Raw genomic sequence first — 26,599 nt, forward strand, 5'->3', positions numbered from 1 at the left:
GATTGGAATACAAACAACTAAAGCCCCTTTCAAAGGTTGGCCTGGATCAAGGAACAAATTAACCAAAAACACCACAGGTACCATGCCAGTGTCTGTCACATGTGGAAGGCCCTGGTTTCAGGGTATCCTGTAAAGTTTCTGCTGAGGTCCACTTCTTTTTGTATCAGAGCTAATACCCCAAAATTGCCAGCTAGTCCTTGGTTGCATATTCTAGCCACTCCCTAGTTCTATAGCAGGCCTGCTCAACTTAGGCCCCCCAGCTGTTTTTGGACTACAACTCCCACAACCCCCAGCCATAGTGGCCAATAGCCATGGATTATGGGAGTTGTAGGCCAACATCTGCAGGAGGTCCGAATTTGAGCAGTCAAATGTTCTACAGTCTCTTTTATGCAGCAAAACCATTTCCATTTATTGAAAGCTCTAATACTCTCTGCTTTGCTTTTGCCACTCCTTCCTCAGTTGCCTGCATGGCTAATCACATGCAGTCTGTTGTTGATCAGTTGTTCCCTGGTGTTTTGTTCTACGTGTGCTGTAAGAATGAGCCGTACTGGCTACATTGAAACCATTCATATCTCTTGCAATGTGTAGATGAAATTAAAATAGCCTTGATGTTAAGAGTCGGTTGACACTAGTCAGTTGTATGGTATATAAATAAATTTAAACAACTAGTCAAAAGCACAGTGCATTTATGTTAAATGTAGATGACCCTACTTTTTCAGAGTAATGATACATGAACATATTTCTTTTTGAATTAACAGAAATAGCACAAGTTATTGCCTCATATACAGCAACAGGTCCTGAACAGCTTACACTTGCTCCTGGTCAGCTAATTCTCATCAGGAAGAAGAATCCTGGTGGATGGTGGGAAGGAGAGCTCCAAGTTAGTCCCTGTGCTTTCTTCTTGCTTCTAGCCTTTCACCTGTATACAGAAAGACTGAAAGCTCTAGTAACATTAAAGTATTACAAATAAAATTACAATTACAGTATTTGATAGTTTGTAGGTATTTTATCTGGTTTTAGAAAAAGAAAATTTTTGTAAAAAGGAGTAAAATTAGTTATGCCCTAATTTCTAGATACTGTTTTGAAGTTGATCGCATCTTTTGCTTCAGCTGCCAACACTTTTCAAGTTTGGACTAACATTTCAGATACATGTATGACAGACAATGTGACATGAAGTTGTTAACTTGAGCTTAGCTAATGTTTTAAAAGGGGCAGCATAGCAGTCCACTTGTGAACTACTTTGGCTTGTGGAAGTAATACACAGGCAGACAGATGCTGAGGTGATGGTAAACCTCTCACAGTTGAGATGATTTTGCTGTCGTCATGATTCAGACTATGAAGGCAATCCTGTGTGCATTATATTACACTTATGTTTTAATAAGGTTTTGAAGGTATACATTTAATGGCATTACATTTTAGAGAACAGAAGTAGCCATTAAAATGCAGTCTATAAGAACTGGCACAAAGTTGTCCTTATTTTAAAAATTAAATGTGTAGTGAGAAATAAATAAGTTAACCTAGGGCAGCAATAGAAGGTAGTTATCAAATGGGTTGACTCTCTTGCTTTTGGTCTAAGGGCTAGAGTCCTCTGTACACTTGTTCTGTGTGATAATCAGGACTACAAGAGCTGTAGTTCTCTTTGAGCAATTAGTAAGAGAAGAAATGTGGATTCATGCGACAAACATCTGCGAACATTCACTATACAACAATTGATACATGCTCAGCCATAAGTCATGAAAACAAGTTGTTCTAGGAAGAACTAATCAGCACACTTTCCTTTCATTGTCTCTACAACTGGACTAAATTTGGTTCAAATTGAGGTCCACAAGTTAGATCTCTTGCACCTCAAATGTTCATTTGTCCGCCATATTGGATCAGGGTGGATGACATCTTTACAAATTACACTGTTGAGGTGTCCCTGTGTGTCACTCACTACAACTCTACCAAATCGGTTAGATAGTCCTCACGTTAGTGAACTTGCACCTCAATGGTTCACACGTCCACCGTTTTGGACTGGGGTGGATGACATCATCATAAACTGCACCATTGGGGCATCCCTGTGTGTCCATACAGCTGTAGCAATCTTGGTTCAAATCAATTAGACTGCCCACAAGTTAGTGCACTTGCGCCTCAAAAATTTGCATGTCTGCCATCTTGAATTGGGTTGAATGACATCGTCACAATCTACGCCATTGAGGTGTCGCTATGTGTCCTTACAGCTGCAGCAATTTTGGTTCAAATTGGTTAAGCAGTTCACAAGTTATTTCACTTGTGCCTCAAAGGTTTACGCATCCGCCATCTTGAATTGGTGTGGATGACATCATCACAAACTATGCCATTGAGGTGTCCTTGTGTGTCACTCACTGCAACTGTACCTAATTTGGTTTGAATTGGTTAGGGAGTCCACAAATTAGCGTGCTTGTGCCTCAGATGTTCACGTGGCCGTCATCTTGAATTTGAGTGGATGACATCATCACACACCATGCCATTAGGGCATCCCTATGTGTCCCTACAGCTATAGAAAATTTGGTTCCAATCGGTTAAGCAGTTCACAAGTTAGCCCACTTGCGCCTCAAGTGGTTACATGTCCACCATCTTGGATTGGGATGGATGACATAATCCCAAACTACACCGTTGAGGTGTCCCTATGTGTCCCCCTTCAACTGTACCTGATTTGGTTCATATTGGTCTAGGCATTGCAAAGTTGATGGGTGGGGACACATGGAATGCTGGGTGATCTTATAAGCCTACTTGAAAGTAGGCTAAAAAATGTTCAACATTATTTGGAAAACTATGCTTTGGAGTACACTATTGATATACTCTTTTAAGAACATAGGCTTAGATTCTGAGAACTGTGAAGGGAATTCCATTTATAGAATGGGGCTTTCTCACCTTTTCTTTCTTGCTGCCTCCCTCCAGTGCCCCCTGAAAAGCTGTTTCTGAGGGTCAAGTGACCCTCTGGAACTGCATTTTATTCTCTGCTGGTGACTTAGCAATGGGCAGAACTAGACATACCTCTCCCTCCCCTTTCTTCACTCTAGGGTTCTGCTGGATCAAAGTCACAGAACACTAGATTGACTGTATGTGTATATCAGTGTCTCCTCTAATAGGAATTCCCAGATGTTGTTGACTACAACTCCCAGAATCCCCAGCCAAAGGCCACTGCAGATGTGCTGGGAGTTGTAGTCAACAACATCATAGATGTTAGAGGAAACAGTGTCCCAAACGTCCATTTCTGGTGGTTTATAGTAACATGTTTAACAGTGTTCTGGACTTCACTATCTTTAAATATCCCAGTGCATTCTTAGTACTATTTCAGTTATGGAGTTTAGACTGGGGTACTCCATGTTGTTTGCTGTTCCATGTTAGCTGAGGACATATTCATGGAGTGAATTCTAAAGTATTTTCTAGCTATTTTAAATACTAAATAGTTTGCTGAAACACTTACCCATTAAGATTGGCCATACCAGCTAGAAATTTCAGTAAACGTTTAAACAGTCAGTTACTCTTTCTTCATGTTTATTGCCTGCAGACTCTTGCGTTTAGTTTCTAAAAATTGTGATAACCTACATGATGTTGCTAAAGTTACCAAAATGTGACTTAATTTCTGTACAAATGGCAGAAGAATGGAACTTATGGAATCTAGTGCTTCATACGTTCTTAATTTGTGCAGTAGAGGCACTTTTAATGTAAAAGTATAATATCTGAATATGAACTGAATTTTTGTTTTATATTAATGTATTACAGTCAGAGGCTGCAAACTGTTTTTTCTTCTTCTTGATGGGAGTGGGGGGTTAGGGTTTTTTTTTTAATTGGAGCTGACACTTCCAACAATTTAACATTTGAAATCTTACTGTTGATTCATTTAATGTATTACATCATATTTACATTCCTAGTACTTTCTCACTAGGCACGTGGGAAAAAACGGCAGATAGGATGGTTTCCTGCTAACTATGTGAAGCTCTTAAGCCCTGGTACTAGTAAAACTACACCAACTGAACCACCTAAATCCACAGCATTACCTTCAGGTAAGTAATGCTAACCATATGTTGCTGCTTGTGATATTAGATCAGATGTTTTCAGACTTCCTACTTTCAGAGAATCCTTTATCTGCTGAGTGAAACCCATGGAACCCCAGTGTGTGGCAGGGGACTGGGGGCATGTTCTGTAGTGCACACCCAGTTGCTGTGGGGCACTGGCTAGGCTTGGGTGTCTCTGTTGTCCTCTAGTGACTGGAGGGTGTACCTTAGAAGACACCCAACTCTCCCCTGCAGCTGCACATTGCAGGGTAAGATTGGTAGAGGGCAAACAAGCTGTCTTTCAGGGAAGCTTACCCATTGTTGGTGATAGCCTCATTGAAGAACCTTTGGTAAGCTTCTGGAACACAGTTTGAAAACCATTTTAGATTATGGAGATGAATTAGTGACTAAGATGTTTCAGAAATATTTTGTTGTGTAAGGATATGTTTGCCTGGGACATTTTGCTAAGTCACGGGATTTTTTCCTTTGTCTTTGCAGGGAGCTGTGATCCAGTGAGTTAGTGTTAAATCCTTTTTCTGTTAAGAGTATTATTTACAGTATATTATGAAATGTATAGACCTTGCAGGCTTGGTGACCGAATATACTACCCATTGAAAAAGATTCCACCTGGGAAATACCTTCTTACCAGTGTCTGTTCCCACTTGAGTACACACTGACTCAAGTGTGTGCAGTTGAAGGATGAGGAATGGATATCAATCTCTAAATGGGGACTGTTGTTGCAGTACTGTCCACAAGCCCTTGAACTAGCACAACTGTTCGAAATCTTCAGCAGGGAAAATTAACTGCAATGGTGGGAGCAAGATGCCTCTTCATTGAGAATATAGTTGTTTGATGGTGAATTTACATGTTATGGGAATTTTGTTGTGACTGGAGAATGCATGGTTTCTCTGCTGATTGAACACTGGTCTGGGCACACTGCTGAAGAATGTTTGGACTTACTATCATGACTGCACAGTTGAAATGGGAGAATTGACTGGCATCCTCGTGGAGTCAAGAATCTAGCTGCATGAGCAAAGAAAGTTATTTAAATGGATTTGTGTGTGTCTGTAGAGATACCATGCTTGACATCATCTTAAAGACTGCATGGATCCTAGCACTTTATGAAATACAGTACAATTTTGTATTTAAGCTTCTGCTTTAGTAGCATAATGTATTACTTCAGCGTTATAGTTGTTTCTGCTGGAATGTATATATGTTGGACAGTTTCCACTTTTCATTGCATATTTTTATTATGTCAGCTCAGTGTTTTGTTTTGTTTTTAAGATATATCTGTTTCCATAAGTGGTTGTGCTGTTAATCACATTGTAGTGCATCATAAAGGGTACTACTTTATGTTGATTTTCTGGTCAGTGTTTTGATCATCAGATTTCCCCCTTTTTTTCTCAACATATCACAAAAATCAGTAGTTTTAGGCCTTCAACATAATAGCAATGAAGTGAGATCAACATGTTCTACTGCTGAACCACACAGTTGATGTTAATAATAACAATAACAACAACACAGTTGTGAGGTAATATGGTGTGGTTCAAGATCCTGTTGAATTTAATAGGAGACATCTTTATGTAAGACTTGAAAATAATGTTTAGCAGCCATTTGCAAATTTCTTTCAAAGATATTTAATCCATTATCAACATTGAATAGTGATTTTGATTGGAATGGGTGGAAGAGAAGGGGTTGATTGCTCGCTCATTGATTAGTGCAAGTGACCTATTAGGATGAGAGTGTAAACAGCAGATTTAGAAGTTGTTTCAGCAGAAAAATAGTGACACACAGACGGTGTCCAATATTAAAATACTATCCCAAAACATAACTCAGAGAAGACATAAACTAATGGTTTGCCCAACACATCTCATTTCTTGCCCTCAGACTGACAGAGGGGAAGCAGATTAAGGAAAAATTCTCACCACCAGCTTTCTTTAAAAAGACTGGAAAGAGACTGATTCACGTGTGTACAGACTATGTATAAATCAGTATTCATTGTGATGTTTGCTCTCCAGAGGGTTTTTGATAAGGGATGGGGCCCTAGTTCAGTGAAAGAGCATCTTCTTTGTACACAGAAGGTACTAGGTTCAATCGCTGGCATCTCCAGGTAGGGCTGAGAAAGACTCCTGCCACTGCCAGTCAGTGTAGACAGTACTGTGCTAGATGGACCAATGGTCTAACTCAGTAAGGCAACTTCCTATGTACCCCATGTTCTGGCCAGCAGATTGAATCCTGATTCAGTTGTCTGTCTTGCCCCATGCGTCAAGTGGGCAGCCTTCTTATTTTTTTAAATACCGTGTGCACATGTGTCCACCCCCTCTTTTTTTTAAAAAAAGGGCAAAGCAAATGTAACTCTAGACAGGTTTTAAAAATGTTCTGGGGAAGATGTGAGGTTCATGTCATCACTGGTGGTTCTTAGGCACTAGGTATAGCCCACTTCTGCTACAAACATAGGTTGTACTTGAGAAAAGCATGGTTTGTGTGTTTCCATAGCAGGCTTCCTGCTCAAAGTATGTACACCTATATTCACCCCTTGTCAAATAATGAGGCTTGAATCATTGGCTTTATGTCTTAGGAGCAGAGTTTTACTACTCTGCCTACTACTTTAAGCCCTGCCCTCGTTTGTCTTTTTGAACATAGTTTCCAAAATGTGTGAATGATGACAACTTGAGCAGGTGTTTACAGAGAATTTGTTTTTGCTCAACCCCAAACGTTGTCTATTGTCTTACAGTGTGCCAAGTAATTGGTATGTATGACTACATTGCACAAAATGATGATGAATTAGCATTCAGCAAAGGCCAGATCATTAACGTCCTTAATAAGGAAGATCCCGACTGGTGGAAAGGAGAAGTGAATGGGCATGTGGGTCTCTTCCCATCCAACTATGTGAAACTGACCACAGATATGGACCCAAGCCAGCAATGTAAGTGACTATTTTCTCACAGAAGTTGCTTACATAGTACCTTAAAAAAACAAAACCAGACAAAACAAACATGCAGCATTGCTGTGATTCTGCTGTGTTTTGCAGAACGTGGAGCTTGGCTACAGCTCTACTTGCCTAACTCTCTTTGAAGACCTTCTGTGTTGCAAGCCTAAACTTCTGTTTGGTTTTTAGTTCCATCCCCCTTGTAGCATGTTACCTTTATCATTTTTACACCACTCTGTTTACATGCCTGGCTCATTTTCCTAGCTTGAATTTTGCTCATTGTTTTGTTTTGCTTATGTGTTGTTTTCCTCCTTTTTCTAGGAATCATATGTTGTCCATCCCCCACTCAGGCTTGAAAGTCCTCAAAGAGACCCACTATCCCATATCACTGTCCAGAGGGATGATGGGAGATGCAGCCTTGATCATGTGACTTCCAGCATGATCATCTACTGCCTTCTGAGTAGAAGAACACACTGCAGAGCAGTTTACCTCATTTTACATTAGTTGCATGTAATCACAATGTTTTTATTTAATATCTACAGATATAGAAGCAAAATTACAAAAAAGACAAAACAAAAAACAGAAAAACACAGGATAGTGGGTCCTTTTGTGGCTTTCATAGTTAACCCACCTATTTTTCCACCTTGGCACAGGTGCTTTCAGTAGTATAAATATTTTTAAATGCCTATTTTAGCCTTTTAAAGGAAAACAAACATTTTGTCCTTGCAATTTTGTTATTGCAAAAAGACCCACTATCAAGGAATGCTGCATGTACTATTAAAATTGTTCCAGATGTCCATAAATCTGAGACTTGTATTTTTGTGTTTTCACTTGTCCAATGTTGTCAATGTCTTGGTCCTCCCACCCCCTCCTTTTTTTGTATAGTACAAAAGAACAGGATTTAGCCTGGCTTAAAGGATATTAAAATGTGTTCAATTACAAATTCAATTAAGGTATTTTGTTTCTTGTATACTGTTACGTGTTGAGTGTTCTTGTAGAGTATATCTGTGTATAATACATCCGACAGAAGACATTAATTTCCTTCCATGTGCAAGACAAAATATCCATGAAATAATAGTTATTCACATTGTTATATTTTGCACACTTATTTGTAACTACATATAGTAAGCACCTTTTTGTTCTGTGTCTCAGATCTGTTTTGTTTTGCATTTTCATATAAAATCAATAGAATACAACCTTCATTTGTTTCTTGAGAATTAATGACTCTTTTTCAAGTTAAGTTTTATTATCACTGTTACTTCTTAATTACTATGGAACAGCATCCTTTGAACAAGTAATTATCTTATCTTGACAAAAAGAATGTATAGAACTATCTTCCTGCAATTAATTTCCAATGTTTACATTTTTTTAAACTAGACTGTGGAATTTATACATAATATTAAGTGGAGCTTGCAGTCAAATTAATGTAGATGCTCTGTAGTCTAAGCTATGTTTGTCTTCCAAACACTAGTTATACGCTCTTAATGAAATGCCTGGTGCAGCCAGCACACAGGAAGAAAAGCCCTATGCCTCAAGCACAATATAGCAACTCTACTAACTCTACTCGACTTAAACATTTTTTTGTTTATGTATTCTATTTCTAAGTTTCATGCTGGCAATGTTGTAGAATTCCTTTTACTACATTCATGTGGTGCAAAGAACAAGTGAAGCTCCTTATTCAATTGCACTTCAGTATTTTCATTGATATGAATGTAAAATATATAAATATATAAAACCTGCAGCTTTAATAACTGTAATACAGCCTTTACAATTAGCTACATGTATAGATAATTAAATTCTTCATATAAAAGCTAGACTAAATGTCTCTGTGTTCTTGTTACTGTGTTCCTACTGAATTTAGTAAGTGACATCCACAAGGGAATAACCCCAACCTCAACTTTCACTATTGAAGGTCCTTAGCAGTGGTTCTTTTTTAAAATACAGTACTCGAGGATATCTGGTTATTGCTGTTTGTTTCAACCTGCATCCCAAATTTTAGCATTTGTAAAAAATTGCCTAGTTTCAACTGATTGATATGGGTTTCCCATCATTTACTATCATACTTTGCCTGTAAAGGTGCTATATTTTTCCTGGTTATCTGTATGAGATCATGTGGTGTAATTTGTATTCCAAGACGTATTCTAGATTCTGTAACAGAGCATTTATTTATAAAGCACCACTTCTGCACTGTACTTCAATAGGACTGTGTTATCTGTATCCAGCATAGTGAGTTAAATGCTGTCTTTATGTCTAGAAAGCCTGTCACTTTGCCCTCCAGCAAGCATTTAGCCAGTTTTTAGTGATATTAGAATTGTTCTATTAACTTAAACATCAGTTCCAGGATATATAGGCTAGTAAGATTTAAAAGGGCACATGAACAAAGAAATATACTAATACATATTTCTTTTTGACAAAGAAATATACTAACCATTTGAAAGGCATTTAGTGATGCCACTAAACGATGTGAAAACCATTGCAGCCAGTTGAGCCTATTTAGAATGAGCAGTCATTTTGTCCAACATGAGCAGTATTGTTACAACTGGCAATGAGAAGGCAGTGAGGCCCACTCTAACAACCTGAAATAAACTTGTTCATCTGCTCACTACAACCAAAACTGCCAAAAGCTTGTAATGAATTACACTTCAATTCCAAATGTATTTTTGTAAAAACAAGTTCTCTTGATTTCAGTTAATGAATACATTTAATGTGGGATTGTTAATGCACCAAGCTCCTTAAATAGGTAAACCAGTTAAGGGTTCCTTACAAATTGCTATGCTCCCTAGCATTCAGCCTGTTACATGTTAAAAAGTTTTGTTTTTCCAGGTCAAGAGAAGTTTTATAAAACCCTTTGAGTCTAGGATGTGCATGTTAAGATTACATCATGCATTGCAGCAAATTCATGACATGTACCCTATGTTTTTCTTTATACACTCACAAGTAGTCTTTCTAACCTTCAAGCAAAAGTACCCCAGTGGACATGAAAACTACTTCTATTTGCCTGTTTTTCTATCCTGTAACAACCTAACGTGGCCATCCTTTCCATCCTATACTGAGAGTCATCATGGTGTAGTGGACAGAATATTGGGCTGGTAAACCTGGGCTCAAAGCCTTCCTAAGCCATGAACACATAGGAGTAGTCTGGGCAAATCATTTTTTACACCTCAGTTAAGGAATATTAAGAAACTTAGCCTCACAGGTAGGTTCTGGTGAATGCAATAATTACTGTGAAGCATTTGCACCATTAATCCTATAGAAATCAGAAATGTGGTATAGAAATGCTAGTACTCATAGTTAGACTAAAAATAGATTTAGTTTATCCTTGAGAGATATTAAAATCAATCTGGCAAACATATAGTTTATGAAAATCATTTAATATATACACATGCCCTGCCTTTCCCAAATGGCTCAGGGTGGTTTACAACAGAATAAAAACAATTAAAACCAGTTAACCATTAAAGTCAAAACTACAAAAACAGAATAAAACCAATTAAACATTCAATCAGTTAAAAACCCTGGAAAACCATGGCAAACATTTAAAACAGTTTACAACAATTTAAAAACCTTGGAAGGCCAGGCCAAACAGATAGGTTTTAAGGGCTCTCCTGGAAGACAGTAATGAGCTCAAATTATGGAATTCTGCTGGGAGTGCATTACATAACCCGGGAGCAGCAACAGAGAAGGCCCGCCTCTGAGTCACCACCAGACAAACCGGTGGTAACTGGACATCATGCAGAAGAAGGCACTCTCTAAGATAACTCAGACCTAAGCTGTTCAGGGCTTTAAAGGTAATAACCAGCACTTTGTATTTTACTCGGAAACATATCGGCAGCCAGTGTAACTGTTTCAAGGCAGGCATAATATGGTCTTTCTGGGTTGTCCCAGAGACCAATCTGGCTGCCGCATTTTGAACTAACTGAAGTTTCCGAACTATGTACAAAGGTAGCCCCATGTAGAGTGCATTGCAATAGTCAAGCTGGGAGGTTACCAGCTGATGCACCACTGTTTTGAGGTCATCCTCTTCAAGGAATGGATGCAGCTGTTGAATCAGCCGAAGCTGACAGAAAGGACTCCTGGCCATGGCCTCCACCTGAGATACCATGGTGAGGACTGGGTCCAGGAGTACCCCCAACCTGCGCACCTGATCCTCTGGGGGGAGTGTAACCCCATCCAGCACAGGAAGATCTAACCTACCCCTCAGATTCTGAGCGCTTACAATGAGCACCTCCATCTTGCTTGGATTCAGCTTCAATTTGTTATCCATCATCCAGCCCATTACTGCCTGTATGCAGACATTTAGAAAATGAGTGCCATTTCCTGAAGATGAAAAGGAGAAGTAGATTTTGGTGTCATCAGTATACTGATAACACCCAGCACCAAACCTCCTGATGACCTCACCCAGCAGTTTCATGTAGATATTGAAAAGCATTGGTGACAGAATGGAGTCCTGAGGGACTCCATATAACAGCTCCCATTTTGAGGAGCAAGTGTCACCAAGCTCCACCATCTGGAATCTACCCCAGAGATAGGAGCAGAACCACTGCAAAGCAGTGTCCTCTATCCCCAACTCCTCCAGGCAACCCAGAAGGATACCATGGTTGATGGTATCAAACACCACCGAGAGATCCAGAAGAACCAGCAGAGTCACACTCCCTCTGTCGGTTCCCTGGTAAAGGTCATCCATCAGGCCGATCAAGGCTGCTCTCAACCCCATCAAGGCTGATCAAGGCTGTCTCAATCCCATAGCCAGCTCTAAAGAGAGTTTGAAATGGGTCTAGATAATCAGTTTCCTCTCAAACTACCTGGAGCTGGTTGGCCACCACACTCTCAATCACCTTGACCGACCAAGGGAGACTGGCCTATAATTAACCATTGCTAAGGAGTCCAGGGAAGGCTTCTTAAGGAGCAGTCTAACCATTGCCTCCTTCAGATGAGGAGGCACCCTACCCTCCCTCATCAATGCCTTTATGATATTAACTAGGCCACCTCGAACAATCTCCCTGCTAGATGGAAGCAGCCAAGTCAGGCAAGGATCTAGAGAACAAGTGGTAGGCTGCACTGCCCCAAGCAGCTTGTCCACATCCTCAGGGGTCACAAATTGAAACTGATCCAATCTAATACTGCAAGAAGCATTGCTAGACAGCTCCTCCATAGACCTTGCAGAAATAGTGGAGTCCAGGTTGGCCCAAATACAGGAGATCTTGTTCGCAAAGATCAATAATTATTATAAATTTAACTTCAGATACTTAAGGGTACATGATCTAAAGATCAAAATGGAGAGCTTACATTTATTTCTGCCTCCATGAGCTAGTGTTGTGAACATATGTGCAAAAGAAAAACCACCTGAGACTCTACCATGTGGCTGCAGTGATCACCAGCCACTAATTTGTTTCGTTTCCACAGAAAAAGACGTTATCAGCACTCTCCAGATAGGATTTATCTAGAACATGGGGGCACAAAGTACCTAAAATAGGATGGTATTCTTGCTGAGGGTACTAATGATAGAATTATCACAGCATTTTAGTCATACTCAGAGGTAATGGAAATATTAAAATATCTTTTTGTACCTCCAACAATGCATCCTAATCATAGTTATAGTGGAGCTAGCAGGTTTGATTACAAGTGCAAGGAAGATAAAGGGTTAAGAGTTGTAAAATATGAATGTGGATAATACAGATTTGGCACATCCGAGTTAGAGAAACAGTCTAAAACACAAAGAGGGCTCTGTTAGATCATACCACAAAAGTCCAGCATCCTGTTTCACACAGTGGCCAGAAAGATGCCTCTGGGAAGCTCAGAAGCAGGATTGGTAAGCAAAAAGACCTCTCCTGCTTCCCAGAAGCTGGCCACTGATAGAAGAGATTATATGGCAGTCAGTCTTTAAACATCTTTATAGCAATTCAGTGATTTGTACAAGCCAGCATGGATTTGTGAAGAATAAATCCTACCAGATTAATCTGTCTTAAATCTGGTTACTAGGTATTGTGGGAATACTGTGGACATAATTCATATTTCAGCAAAGCATTTGACAAAGTACCCACAATATTTGGGTTAGCAAACTGGTCAAATGTGGGCTAGATATCTGTCTGGTAGATTCACATCTGGTTGGGAAACCATTCTCATGAATGTTCATCAATGACTGTTTGATAAACTGGAGGGCAGTTTTGAGTGGGATGTTGCAGAGCTCTTTCCTGGACCCAGTGCTATTCAACATTGTTGTCAATGACTTAAATGAAGGAGGTGAAAAGAATTGTACTCAGATTTTCAAATGACACAAAATTGGGACCGACAGTTAACACTTCAGAATTATTATTATTAGGAGACAAGTATAAAATTTTAAATGACCTTGGTAGAATGGAAAATTGTACTGAAACAAACACAAATTCAATAAAGACAAATAAAACATTATGCACTTAGGCAAAACAAATCAAATGTACAAGTACAGGATGGGGGGATTCTTGGCTTGATATGTGAAAAGACTCAGGTTGCAATCTGTCATAAACTGAACATGAATTGGCAGTGTGATGCAGCAAAAAAAAAAACAAAGGGGGGGGGGGGGTAATGTGATTTTAGGCTGCATTGATAGCTCTATAGCTTCCAAGTCGCAAGAAGTCTTAGTTCCACACCAGTCAGACCTCATCTAGAGTAGTGTGTCAAGTTCTGGGCTCTGCAAGGAGGATATAGACAAACTGGAACAGGTTCAAAGGAGGGAAAATAAGATGATCAGAAGTCTGGGAAACAAGTCCTATTAAGGAAAAGTTAGAGGAGCTAGATATATTTAGCCTAGAGAATACGTGGTTGTCACACAGAAGCAGCAAAGATGTGTTCTCTGCTGTTCTAGAGGGCAGGATTAGGATCTAATGGGCTTAAGTAGCAGGAAGGCAGATTTTTGTTGAACAGTAAGAGAAACTTCTGAATTGTAAAAGCAGTTCAGCCATGGGACCAGTTACTCACTTTATTCACTGGATCTCATTGAAGATCTTCAAGCAGAGGCTGGAAAGCCATTTGTTATTAATGCTCTGTTTCTGAATTTTCTGCACTGAGTAGTGGATTAGACTAGATGTCCTACAATGCCCTCTCCAACTCTTATAATTCTATTACTTGTTTTCCATGAATGTATCTAATCCCCCTTTAAAACTGTCTAGGCTAGGGGATGTCACCACATCCTGTAGGAGTCACAAAAAATCAATGTTTGCAGGTTACTACTACTTACAGTCCCTTATTCGGATATTTCTTTGAAAAGCAGGCTGCTGACAAACTGCCCTGAGCCATTTTTGGAAGGGCAGTATAGAAACAGAATATAATAACAATAATATTAATTAATTAATAATAGTTGTATGGAAAGTCCCAGTCAGAAATTGAATCACTGCTAAACACTGTCCATATATTGCCCCTGCTAACCGGGCAAAGAGGTACCTTTTACCGTGGTGATTCTCTTTTATTTAGCAGGGGGAGAGTAACTGGCCCTATCCACCCCCAGCACAGTACTTCCAGTGACTGTTGCTGGTGTCTAGCTTATGTTTCATTTTAGAATGTGAGCCCGTTGGGGACAGGGAGCCATCTTATTTATTTGTTATATTATATCTCTGTGTAAACCACCCTGAGCCATTTTTGGAAGGGTGGTATAGAAATAGAAATAATAATAATAATAATAATAATCAGTAGCGATATAGCAATGGAGTTTGGACTAGACAAGTGTGCTGCATTAATAATGAACAGGGGGAAAATAACAAAAACAGAAGGAATAGAACTGCCCAATTGAAGCAACATCAAGAACCTGGAAGAGAAAGAACATTACAAATACTTGGGCATTCTCCATGCTGATAAAATTGCACACACTGAAGTTAAAAGAAAAATTAGAAGTGAATATATCAGGAGAGTTAGAAAAATCCTCAAGTCCAAACTGAATGGCGGGAACACCATACAAGCCATAAACACTTGGGCTATACCTGTTATCAGATACACTGCAAGAATAATAGACTGGACCCAGGCAGAGCTAGAGACGCTAGATCGTAAGACCAGGAAAATCATGCCCATCAATTATGCTCTGCACCCCCGCAGTGATGTCGATAGGCTATACCTCCCTTGCAGCTCAGGTGGAAGAGGAATGCTGCAAGTCCATCAAACAGTAGAGGAGGAGAAAAGAGGCCTTGAAGAATATATCAAGGACAGTGAAGAAGATGCACTTCAAATGGTCAATAATGAGAAACTATTCAACACCAATGAAAGAAAGCAGGCCTACAAGAAAGAACAAGTCAAGAACCGAGCAGAAAAATGGAAAAATAAGCCACTGCGTGGTCAATATTTGCACAATAGAAGTGGAAAATCGGACATCACCAAGACCTGGCAATGGCTTAAGAATGGCAACTTGAAGAAAGAAACAGAGGGTTTAATACTGGCTGCACAAGAACAGGCATTAAGAACAAATGTAGAAAAGTCAACAACAAACAGCAAGTGCCACCTTTGTAAAGAAGCAGATGAAACAGTGGACCACCTAATCAGCTGTTGTAAAAAGATCGCACAGACTGACTACAAACAAAGGCATGACAAGGTAGCAGGGATGATACACTGGAACACCTGCAAAAAATACAAGCTACCTGTAGCCAAAAATTGGTGGGACCATAAAATTGAAAAAGTTGAACAAAATGAAGATGCAAAAATATTATGGGACTTCTGACTACAAACAGATAAATATCTACCACACAATACACCAGATATAACTGTAGTCGAGAAGAAAGAAAAAGAAGTTACAATAATCGACATAGCAATACCAGGGGATAGCAGAACAGAAGAAAAAGAAATAGAAAAAATTACAAAATACAAAGATCTACAAATTGAAATTGAAAGGCTATGGCAGAAAAAGACCAAAATAATCCTAGTGGTAATTGGTGCCCTAGGTGCAATTCCAAAACAACTTGAAGAGCACCTCAACACCATAGGGGCCACAGAAATCACCATCAGCCAATTACAAAAAGCAACTTTACTGGGAACAGCCTATATTCTGCGACGGTATTGATAATAACAGCAACAACATTGATGATAAAATTCAGCCATCCCAGGTCCTTGGGAAGGACTCGATGTCTGGATAAAACAAACCAGTCAATAACACCTGTCTGACTGTGTAAACAAGAAATAATTAATAAATAATTTTTTAAAAAAGTTTTCCAGTCACCTGCAAATGAAACAAGGTTGCATATTCAACTTTCTCTTATTTAATTTGTATATGAATTATATCATTCCCAAATTAAACTAGGATACATTCTGAGCACCTGTTAACAAAATAAATGTGTTGATTTCCTTTACACTGATGACATGGTGCTTCCCTTCCACACAAAGTTAAGGTTATGCCACCTGTTGTCTATCCTGAGCCTTTAAAATATTTTGATCTTAAATTATAAGACACTATTAAAATTATTGTATTTGGCCTTAAATCACCATACATGATCTATTGACATCCATACAATTGAGCAGGTCAAGTAAACTGTATTAACTGAGGCGGTTATGCTCCAGCATAGGAGGGTAAAAAAATAATCCAGATGAAGCCATCAGTATTAAGTGTACAGAATTTCTGGAAGTTACACTGGGACAGTCAAATGCTGTTTATCTTGACATTTTTAGAAACACAATTTTATGCACAGCTTTGATGTGTTGAAATTGGGGGCTTTAATGAAGCACTAAAATTGGGCTCCCCCACCCACCAGAAATAAAATTCATCTTTGGAGTCCCTAAGAAACACATGTTTAAGAACAAAGGCAGGTTTGTTCCCAGTTGACACTACAGTATGTTCTCTTCTGTTCATGGCTTAAAATAAATCGTATGTTGGAAACTAGGTGGCTAAAGCTCCATTTAGTGGACAGTTCAAGCATTTGACACCTCCCCGCCCTGCTCCCAAAATTGATAATGTGATCCAATAGTATTTTAGATGAAGATAGCAACTAGTGGCTAAACTGGAATAGATTTTTTCCCCATTTTTTCTCTGTTCTTACTCTTTTTATTCTGTTCTTAAATTTCTGATGCTGGGAGCAAAAGAAACTCCTGTTATGAGCTAGAACTGTGTTTTCTGTGTCTGTTATGTATCAGTATAGGAAGAAAATATTTGAGGACTGAAATTAATTTTGTCCTCTCAGTGAGCAAATGTGATTGAGAAGTCCCAGAACAGCAAAAACAATAAAGAGCCTTGTGGCACTAATAGATTGATACAGACTAGGGTTTATTTCAGAGCTGCACAACTTCAGCCCTCCAGCTGCTGTTGGACTACAAATCCCATCTTCCTCAGCCACAATGGCCAATAGTTGGTGATGGGAGTTGTAGTCCAACAACAGCTGGAGGGCCAAAGATGTGCAACCCTGGCTTATTTTTTCAGAATACATGATTAACGGTTGACAGATATATATTTATTTTAAAGAATATATTTAAAAATCTAGTGGCCATTTTGGGCTGGCACCATGCCAACCCAACAATATAGGCGCACACATACTGATAGAGAGAGAGAGAGAGAACAACAGTGGGATCACAAAGCCACAGCATGAATGCAATAGTAATTGGTCTAGTGACTTTACTATTGATTGATTGATTAAGTGCCATCAAGTCAGTGTTGACTCTTAGCAACCACATAGATAGATTCTCTCCAGGATGATCTATCTTCAACTTGGCCTTTAAGGTCTCTCAGTGGTGCATTCATTGCTGTCGTAATTGAGTCCATCCACCTTGCTGCTGGTTGTCGTCTTCTCTTTCCTTCAACTTTTCCCAGCATTATGGACTTCTCAAGGGAGCTGGGTCTTTGCATAATATGTCAGAAGTACGATAGTTTGAGCCTGGTCATTTGTGCCTCGAGTGAAAATTCTCTATTGATTTTTTCTATGATCCATTTGTTTGTTTTCCTGGCTGTCCATGGTATCCTCAAAAGTCTTCCCCAGCACTATGCAGAACCCCAATGTTTACAAGAGAACAGTGACCGATCCACAAAAGGGGACGTGGGCGGGGAGGTGGAGTGGCTGTGGTCTATAAGGATAACATCTCCCTTACCAGGGTCCCTGTTAGGGTATCGGGCCATATTGAATGTGTGTACTTAAGTTTAGGGACCAGAGATAGATTGGGACTTCTGTTGGTGTACTGATCACCCCACTGCCCAGTGGAATTCCTTACTGAGCTCATGGACTTGGTCACGGAACTCGCTTTGGAGTCTCCCAGATTCTTGGTGCTGGCAGACTTCACTGTTCATTTTGGAACCAATCTGTCCGGGGTAGCTCAGGAGTTCATAGCGGCCATGACAACTATGGGCCTATCCCAAGTGGTCTCTGGACCAATGCATACTGCAGGTCATGCGCTTGATTTGGTCTTTTACTCTGATCAGGGTGGTGTTCCATGGGTGGGGACTCCTGTGATTTCCCCATTGTCATGAACAGACCACCATCTGGTTAAGGTTGGACTTACAACCACTTCCCACCTCTGCAGGGGTGAGGGGCCTATTAGAAAGGTCCACCCGAAGAGGTTATTGGATCCAGTAGGATTCCAAGAAGCCTTGGAGTGATTCAGTGTTGGATTTGCCAGTGATCCTGTTGATGCCCTGGTTGAGAACTGGAACAACTTGCTCACCAGAGCAGTAGATACGATTCCTCCTAAGCGTCCCCTCCAACCTGCTTCAAAACTGGCCCCTTGGTATACGGAAGACCTACAGGGGCTGAAGCAGGAAGGTAGGCGACTGGAGCACAAGTGGAGAAAGATTCGACTCGAATCCGACAGATTACAACATATTTAAAGATCTATGCTCAGGCAATACATGTGGCAAAGAGGCGGTTCTTTTCTGCCCATGTTGCCTCTACGAGTTCATGTCCAGCGGAGTTGTTCAGGGTTGTGAGGGGACTAGTATCTGCTTCCCCTCCCTTGAACCAGAATTTGGAGTCATCATTTACCCGCTGTGTTGTGTTTAAAGAGTTTTTTGCAGATAAAATCTCTTGGATTCAGGCCGACCTAGATGGAGACTCCACAATTAATTTGATGTCTGAACTGGAGGTGCCCAACAACTCCTCTTATGTGATTCGACTGGATCGGTGTCAGTTTGTGATTCCTGAGGATGTGGACAAGCTGCTTGGAGTGATGAGGCCTACCACTTCTTCTCTTGACCCTTGCCCAACATAGCCTGTTCTATCTAGCAAGGAGGCTGTTGTAGGAGGCCTGGTAGAAATCATAAATGCTTCTCTGAGGGAGGGCAGGATGCCTCCTTGTCTTAAGGAGACAATTATTAGACCTCTTCTAAAGAAGCCTGCATTAGATTCCTCAGAGTTGAGCAATTATAGGCCTGTTTCCAACCTCCCACGGCTGGGCAAGGTAATTGAGAGGGTGGTGGCCTCTCAGCTCCAGGCAATCTTGGAGAAAACTGATTATCTAGACCCATTTCAAACTAGTTTTGGGGTGGGCTATGGGGTGGAAACTGCCTTGGTCAGCCTGATGCATTATCTCCAATTCGGAATTGACAGAGGAAGTGTGACTCTGTTGGTTCTTTTGGATCTCTCAGCAGCTTTCAATACTATCGACCATAATATCCTTCTGGAATGTCTGAGAGTGTTGGGGGGTGGGAGGCTCTGTTTTACAGTGGTTCCGCTCCTACCTCTTGGACAGATTCCAGATGGTATTGATTGGAGATTGTTGCTCTCCAAAATCTGATCTTAAGTATGGTGTCCCTCAAGGCTCCATACTTTCTCCAATGCTTTTTAACATCTACATGCAACCGCTGGAAGAGATCATCAGGGGATTTGGAGCTGGGTGCTACCAGTACACTGATGACACCCAGATCTACTTCTCCATGTCAACTTCTTTAGGAGCTGGCATATCCTCCCTAAATGCCTGCCTCGAAGCAGTAATGGGCTGGATGAGGGAGAATAAACTGAAGCTGAATCCAGATAAGACGGAGGTACTTATTGTGTGGAGTCAGAACTCTTAGAGATGAATTTGATCTACCTGTTCTAGATGGGGTCACACTTGCCCAAAAGGAACAGGTTTGCAGTCTGGGAGTACTTCTGGATTCACACCTCTCCCCGGTTTCTCAGGTTGAGGCAGTGGCTAGGGGTGCTTTTTATCAGCTCCGGGTTATACGCCAGCTGTGCCCGTTTCATGAGATCAGTGACCTCAAAACAGTGGTACATCTGTTGGTAACCTCCAGAGTTGACTTTTATAATGTGCTCTACATAGGGCTGCCTTTGTATGTAGTCCGGAAACTTCAGTTGGTTCAGAATGCGGCAGCCAGGTTGGTCTCTGAGTGGAGAGACCATGTTACTCCTTTACTGATGGAGCTACACTGGCTGCCAATAGGTTTCCGGACAAAATACAAAGTCCTGGTTATTTTGTTACAAAATACAAAGTACTAGTGCTAAGCCCTAAATGGCTTAGGCCCTGGCTATCTAAGAGAGCATCTTCTTCACTATGAGCCCCACTGCCCACTGAGGTCATCTGAGAAGGTCCGGCTCCAGTTACCACCAACTCATTTGGTGGCTACACAGAGACGGGCCTTCTCTGCTGCTGCCTCAGGATTGTGGAATGCACTCCCTGCTAAGATACAATCCTCCCCATTTCTAGCAATTTTTTTAAAAAAAATCTGTATTATCTCAGACTAGACTGGGTTTGCAAAGATTGCTGTATGCTTTTGCCTGCTACTGCAATGATAACAAGTTAGTTATCAATTATAAAAAATCAAAGGTCCTGGTTTTTTCTAAATCCAGGAAAGTATACAAGTGGGTAGTAAACCAGAATCGTATTGAGCAGGTTTACAAATATAAATATTTAGGCATTTCCCCCCAATATAATCTTAACTGGAATACCCATAGGCTGTCCTCCATCCATATAGCCCGCAAAACTCTTAGTGCCTTCTTACGCTTCTACTACTATAAAGGAGGCCAGTATATACCTATGGCACTCCAGGTATTTCGGGCTAAGATTGTGGCTCAATTAGTAACAATTGAATTGGAGAGAGTACAGTCTATATTCCTAAGAGCAATCTTTGCAGTGCCTAGATGTGTGCCATATTCTGTTCTTTGCCTGGAATCTGGGTCTTTTTCTATAGTCTGTAAAGCTTGGGAATCTACTTTTGCTAGATGGATTAAACTCTGTTTAGAGATTCAGGAATTTTATTTTTCCCGTTACTTATGGTTGGACTCTTATCTAAACCCCTGGCTATCTTATGTAAACAACAAAATAATGCAATTGGGACTGTCTCCTTCTGAACTACTTACTTTGAAGAATAATAAGGTGAAGGAAATACTATTTCTACGGTTGCACGACATTGAACGTCAGGAATTTATGTCTTTGGCTAACAGAACCTGCTCTCCCCTACATTTTGGGATCCCCCCCCCCATGGGAGATAGAGGTGCAAATTATCTAACAACTCTTCACTTCTCCAAGTTTCAGGTTGCGTTTGCTCGGGCTCGCTTAAATGTGCTGCCCTCCTCTATTTTGGAAAGGAGGTTCGCTAAGGACTCCTCAGTTACAGTTTTCTGCCCCCGTGGCTCTGGCCTCCTGGAAACAGTTACCCACGTTTTGTTATACTGTTCTTTGTATCAAGGTGTTAGAGAAGAACTTATATCCCCCCTGTTAGTTAGATTTCCTGGGAGGTGTGCTTTTTTATATACAATATTGCCTTGCGGACACAAGCTGTGAGATCACGAAAGTGGTGGCCAAATTTTTTTATATTGCTATGAGATTAAGGTCTCAATTTTAGGAGTGGTTTTACTGTTTTAAAAGTAATTTATCCTGGATGCTTGTATACTGTTTTATTGTGTGTAACTATCAGCCACTATTTGTGTATATTAGCTATATTTGTTGTTCTGGATTTTATCTTTCGGCTGGCCAATGGCTGTAATAAAAAATTGATTGATTGACTGATTGATTGAAAAAAAACATCTGAAAACCCATCTTTTCACCCAAGCTTTCTCAGCTTCCTAACTTTTTTTAGGTTTTAATCTTTGGTTTATTTTTAAATTGTTAAATTGTTTTAAGTTTTTTGTATATGTTTTTAACTTGTTTTATGCTGTTGTTAACCGCCCAGAGACGAAAGTTTGGGGTGGTGTACAAATTCGATAAATAAATAAATAAATTAAATTAAAAGCAGCAGTCATTGTAATAATACCATCTTTCTAGAGGTAAAACTTGGAAGGTCTGATATGGTTTGTAAAATGCTGGAGTGAAACTGGAATTTAAGAAGGCAGCTCTACCTGCCTTTGCTTTTAATGCAAGCATGATAAAACACCAAGTCTGGGGCAACACTAGATTCCTGGGCTAGATGCTGCAGCACAAAGGCAGTGTGGCTGTAAGGCTGTGGGGTTAATATAGCTCAGGACCTTGTAAGTAGACTGCTCTGCACTGCAGAACAACTTGATTTTAAAAAACTGAAAAGCAAACTGGCTGACAGTTTGAAGCCATGCATTAGGAGGCTTTGCAGAGGTGCCCCAAGAGCCTGCACACAATTCCCTCAGTCCTCCTACATGTACGCTGTTGCACACGAGAGCGGAGACTTCCCAGTGCTGCCTGTGCTCCAGAAGCACTCTTTCAGAGAGGAAACATGTTGCTTAGGGTCAGCGATGGCCTCTGATGTAATATTGTGTATGTGCGTACGTGCATGTGTAGGAAGACCGGGGGAACTGTGCACGGACTCCAGTCTCGACCCACATACAGATCCTCCTAATACATACAATTTGGGTGACATTGTTAGGGTGTTAGCCACAGATATTTGTTTTAAAAAGTTAAGATGCAGGGAAATTCTTGATTTACTATTTCCAGATCAAAGTGTGGCCTTATAATGGAAATGGAAATGGAAACTATGTGCCGAGGACAGATCAAGATGCTACAGTACAAGCAAACCAAGGATCATGAGGCATTGTATATGTTTGAAAGTTAATTAAAATAATGGTCTCACAAATTCAGTCATAGTCATGCACATGATGCCCTCTCTTGGAGATGTATTTTGTTCTAGCAAGATTTATATCCCAGGAGACATTTTGAGAGTGATTTGTGACTTTCCATTATGGTGTTGCAATTACAAATGAACTTTATGCATATATATAGGTTGGTGTAAACACACATTCAGTTTTTTTATTTGTTCCTCTTGAAAATGAGGTGCTTTATTTTCAAGTCAAAATATAGAGAGAATGTTATGGCTGACATTCAGGCGAACACTGCACTAATGTAAACATGCTGCATCAGTACCAGGATCAGCTAGTTGTGCTAGCTAGTTTCACAGGGGCCTACACGCCATACTAGTGTTGCACTGATGCAAAAGGAAGAGCTTGTGCAACCTGTGGTACACATCCTGCTTTGAAACACCTTCTTCAACATATACTGTCTGTTGCAGGGAATGATGCAAAGCCATCCACTATCCTTGTTGTGGAAGTGGACTGAGAGTACAAGCGACTGCATAGATTTGAGCATCCACTCAGTTATGTGACCTTGCTTGGATACACATTTGCTCATTCCACTAGTGCAGTGTTAGTCTGGATGTCAACCACTACTGTTATAGCTGTGAACAGAGCCTAAAGTCTCTGCCTGACATGCCCTAGATTGCTGCTGTAAGACCTGCAGAGGGTAGGTGTCCGGACAAAATAAGAGAAGATGACCTTATTTCATTTACGTTTTAATGTGCCCCCCACAAAGGGTAGTGGTAGTGGTATGTGAAACAAAAAAGCCAAATTAACAAGAAGTGGTACTCTATTTTTAGTTTGATTCCATTTGATTTAGAGGGCACTCTATATCGGACCAATGTCCCATTAATATTATAACATCCCTTGGTTATGGTCTGGTGAAGTGCTACTCCTGTAGCACACATACAAGAATAGCATATACTACACAGAATGTAGGACACACACTAGAGGCCAAGCAAGACAGCTGATATGGACCCTTCAGGGGAGCAGGAAGGCAGTGACTGTGAGGCTGGAGCATACTATGTACTCTATGTAGAATATGGAATTCAGTGAGATTCTGGGTGCTGTTAATTCTTTTATTCCCAACTCTGACCAAGCTTTAAGCACTAACCCACATTTCCCCATCTCTCCCCCACCCTCTGTTGTTTCCCCACTGGCTATTTTAGATTGTAAGCAGGGTCATGTCTGTGCTACCTATGTCACTTTGTAAGGTGTCAAGTGTACAGGTAGTGCAGAATGAAAACTATTAATTGCCTGAGCGATGATTGGCCTAAAGACCCATGTACTACCAGACTACTACCTCAGCAGGACAAAGAGGAACCCAGATTTAGTGCTATAAGACCGAGGCCCAACCCAGGTTCTTGTTGCCCCACAGTAGTGGCAATTGGTTCCCTGTGTGACACGGTGGGGAATACCAATGCACCTTTCGGCCACTGCGGTCATAGGGACATCAATGGGTCTGGTTCTTGCAGTGTGAGAATGAGACCAAGCTTTGCTCCTACATGTAGCAATCCCCACCTGCCACCTACAACTCCTAGCACTTGCAAGGTAGTACAGCACACCAGCTGTGACAAGAGAGCAAAATATAGTATGTGCTATATGTTGGCCACGTTATAAACCAGGCCTGCTCAACTTCGGCCCTCCTGCAGATGTTGGCCTACAATTCCCATAACCCCTGACTACTGGCTACGGTGACTGGGGATTATGGGAGTTGCAGTCCAAAAACAGCTGGGGGCCCTAAAATTGATCAGGCTTGTAATAAACAAATATGTACTGAGGGTCAGCCTTCTAGGGCAGCGGTTCCCAAGCTTGAGTCCCGAGATGTTGTTGGATTACAATTCCCATAATCCCCAGCCACAGTGACTGGAGATGAGGGGAGTTGTAGTTCAACAACATCTGGGGACCCAAGTTGCGGAACGCCTGTTCTAGGGTGTGCAGTGTGAGCAGCCCAGGGCTTGTCTTAAAAGGCTCCTCAAAACACTAGGTTTTCAATTTGCTAAAGATCCATCAGTTGCCAATATTTTAAAAAAAGAATTAAAAAAAAAAAACTTGGTGTTGAAAATTCTAAAAGAAAAAATTCTGGCAGAACAAAGTAATCCTGAAAAACTGATTGACATGAAACCAGGGATGGAAAGGATTAGCTTTGGCTGTAGCAGATTATTAAATCCATACAGTGGGTAGAGCTACTAGTTCATTGCTTGGTGTGATGCTATTTCTTCATACTTTGATGGCAGTTTTTAACAAGTAGAGCCCCCTCAGAGTTTTCACACAGCAGGCAAACCAGTGCTGCTTCATCACCATCCAATCAAAAGGTGTGGAGGGGAGGGAATGCAGCTTCTTAAAATGGAAACCATGTGACAAGATGCAAGCCTCTAGCTGCCACTGAATACATAAGTTAATTGCTGAAGGATGAAAAAGCTCCACCACCGCCTGCCTCAGCTTGAGGCTTTTTTCCACTTGTGGCTACCGTCTAATCATTCTGAGTGCATGATTTTATTAACATATTGGGTTTTACTTGCATGTGTGATCTCAAGTTAAGCAGTCTTTCCTGTACAACACTCTTTTTCATAGCTCCAAGGACATCTATAGAAAGATCCCTCTTGCTTAATGGATCTGTCAGACATCAGATTTGGACCTCAGACTTTTGCTCTGCTGTTAGGCTGTAAGACAGAATGGACTCTCAATGGAATCTAAAAGTGTGATACATCCTCCTATAAACCTCACTGGGAATTTGTCACAACATAATCCGCCATAACATAATCCATCAGGAGGAAAACATAATTCATCAGGAAGAGGTCTTAAGGCATCATCCTTTCTGAAGGGCAGCAACTGAGAATGAAATCCTGCAGTTCCTGATTGCATGAAATAATATTCCCCCTATGGAGGTGCGACTCAACGATGCCTTAATGTTTTTCTGTTCTTTTTGTTCCTAAAGCCCTAGTTTGTTAGCTCATTGTTTCTACAGGGCAGCAAGTCAGCCCTGTAGCCAGCCTTCCTTGCTAGGTGGGGCAGCCACATTTCTAGGTGGGCCTTTTTTAAAAAAAAAAAACTGGCACACACTGCTAGCCAATTTCCATGCCCTGTCCAGCCAGAAGAGGATATGAAGGGAAAGGCAGCAACATTCCCTGTCACTCCCCCTCTTTGAAAAGAGAGCATTAACTTGCATAACAAGCTGTATAAAAGTTGAGTTAACAGAACATTATTATTTATCATATTTTTATACCACCTGATATGTAAATTTCTAGGTGGTGTACAAATCCCAACACTAAAAGCACAGGTTAAAATATGTAAAACATGATAAAAACAATATAAAACAAATTATTAACATTATTGAAATTCTAATTAAAAGCTTATAAATACTAGGAATTAAATGACAGGCCAATGTTCTGTTTAATGTTAAGCTTGGCTTTGATGCTGGACCAGGTATCTCAGTTTCAGATTGCATCTGAATGGCAAACTTATCCGTATTGCAGCTGCTAATAGTTTCTAGAAGGATAGAGAACAGTGGGGGCGGCTGCCTCTTGGGGCTGGGGGGCAAGATAACCGATGGGACTAATAGGCAGGTCCAACCCTAAGAAAGAACCAGCACATGGTTTTCTCCATCTGTAAAGTTGTTACTTGTCTCAAACAAGATCCCCATCATTTGCACCAGCACTTGGCTATTTCATGCTGATTTAGTGCTGGCGGTGAGTAAAGGAATCCTGCCCTTAGAGTGGTTAAGTGTAGGTGTCAGTATGGAAAGTAGCAAT

The 26,599-nt window shown here is 40.6% G+C and overlaps 1 protein-coding gene across 7 annotated transcripts in view; it reads left to right on the top strand.

The window, feature by feature from the left end:
* Window positions 1–26,599, top strand: part of ITSN1 (intersectin 1) — a 197,407-nt gene that overhangs the window by 138,331 nt on the left and 32,477 nt on the right. For 5 of the 7 annotated variants that reach the window (XM_053307557.1, XM_053307556.1, XM_053307558.1 and 2 more), the window contains 3 exons: window positions 759–880; window positions 3,911–4,028; window positions 6,754–6,945. In XM_053307557.1, the coding sequence (XP_053163532.1) occupies window positions 759–880; window positions 3,911–4,028; window positions 6,754–6,945 (432 nt within the window). Of the gene's footprint in view, window positions 1–758; window positions 881–3,910; window positions 4,029–4,517; window positions 5,379–6,753; window positions 6,946–7,269; window positions 8,770–26,599 lie in introns of those variants that run through there. The other 2 variants (XM_053307561.1, XM_053307562.1) reach the window with 2 other exon arrangements.

The sequence above is a fragment of the Hemicordylus capensis genome, chromosome 3 (assembly GCF_027244095.1).
Source record: "Hemicordylus capensis ecotype Gifberg chromosome 3, rHemCap1.1.pri, whole genome shotgun sequence".
Lineage (NCBI taxonomy): Eukaryota > Metazoa > Chordata > Lepidosauria > Squamata > Cordylidae > Hemicordylus > Hemicordylus capensis.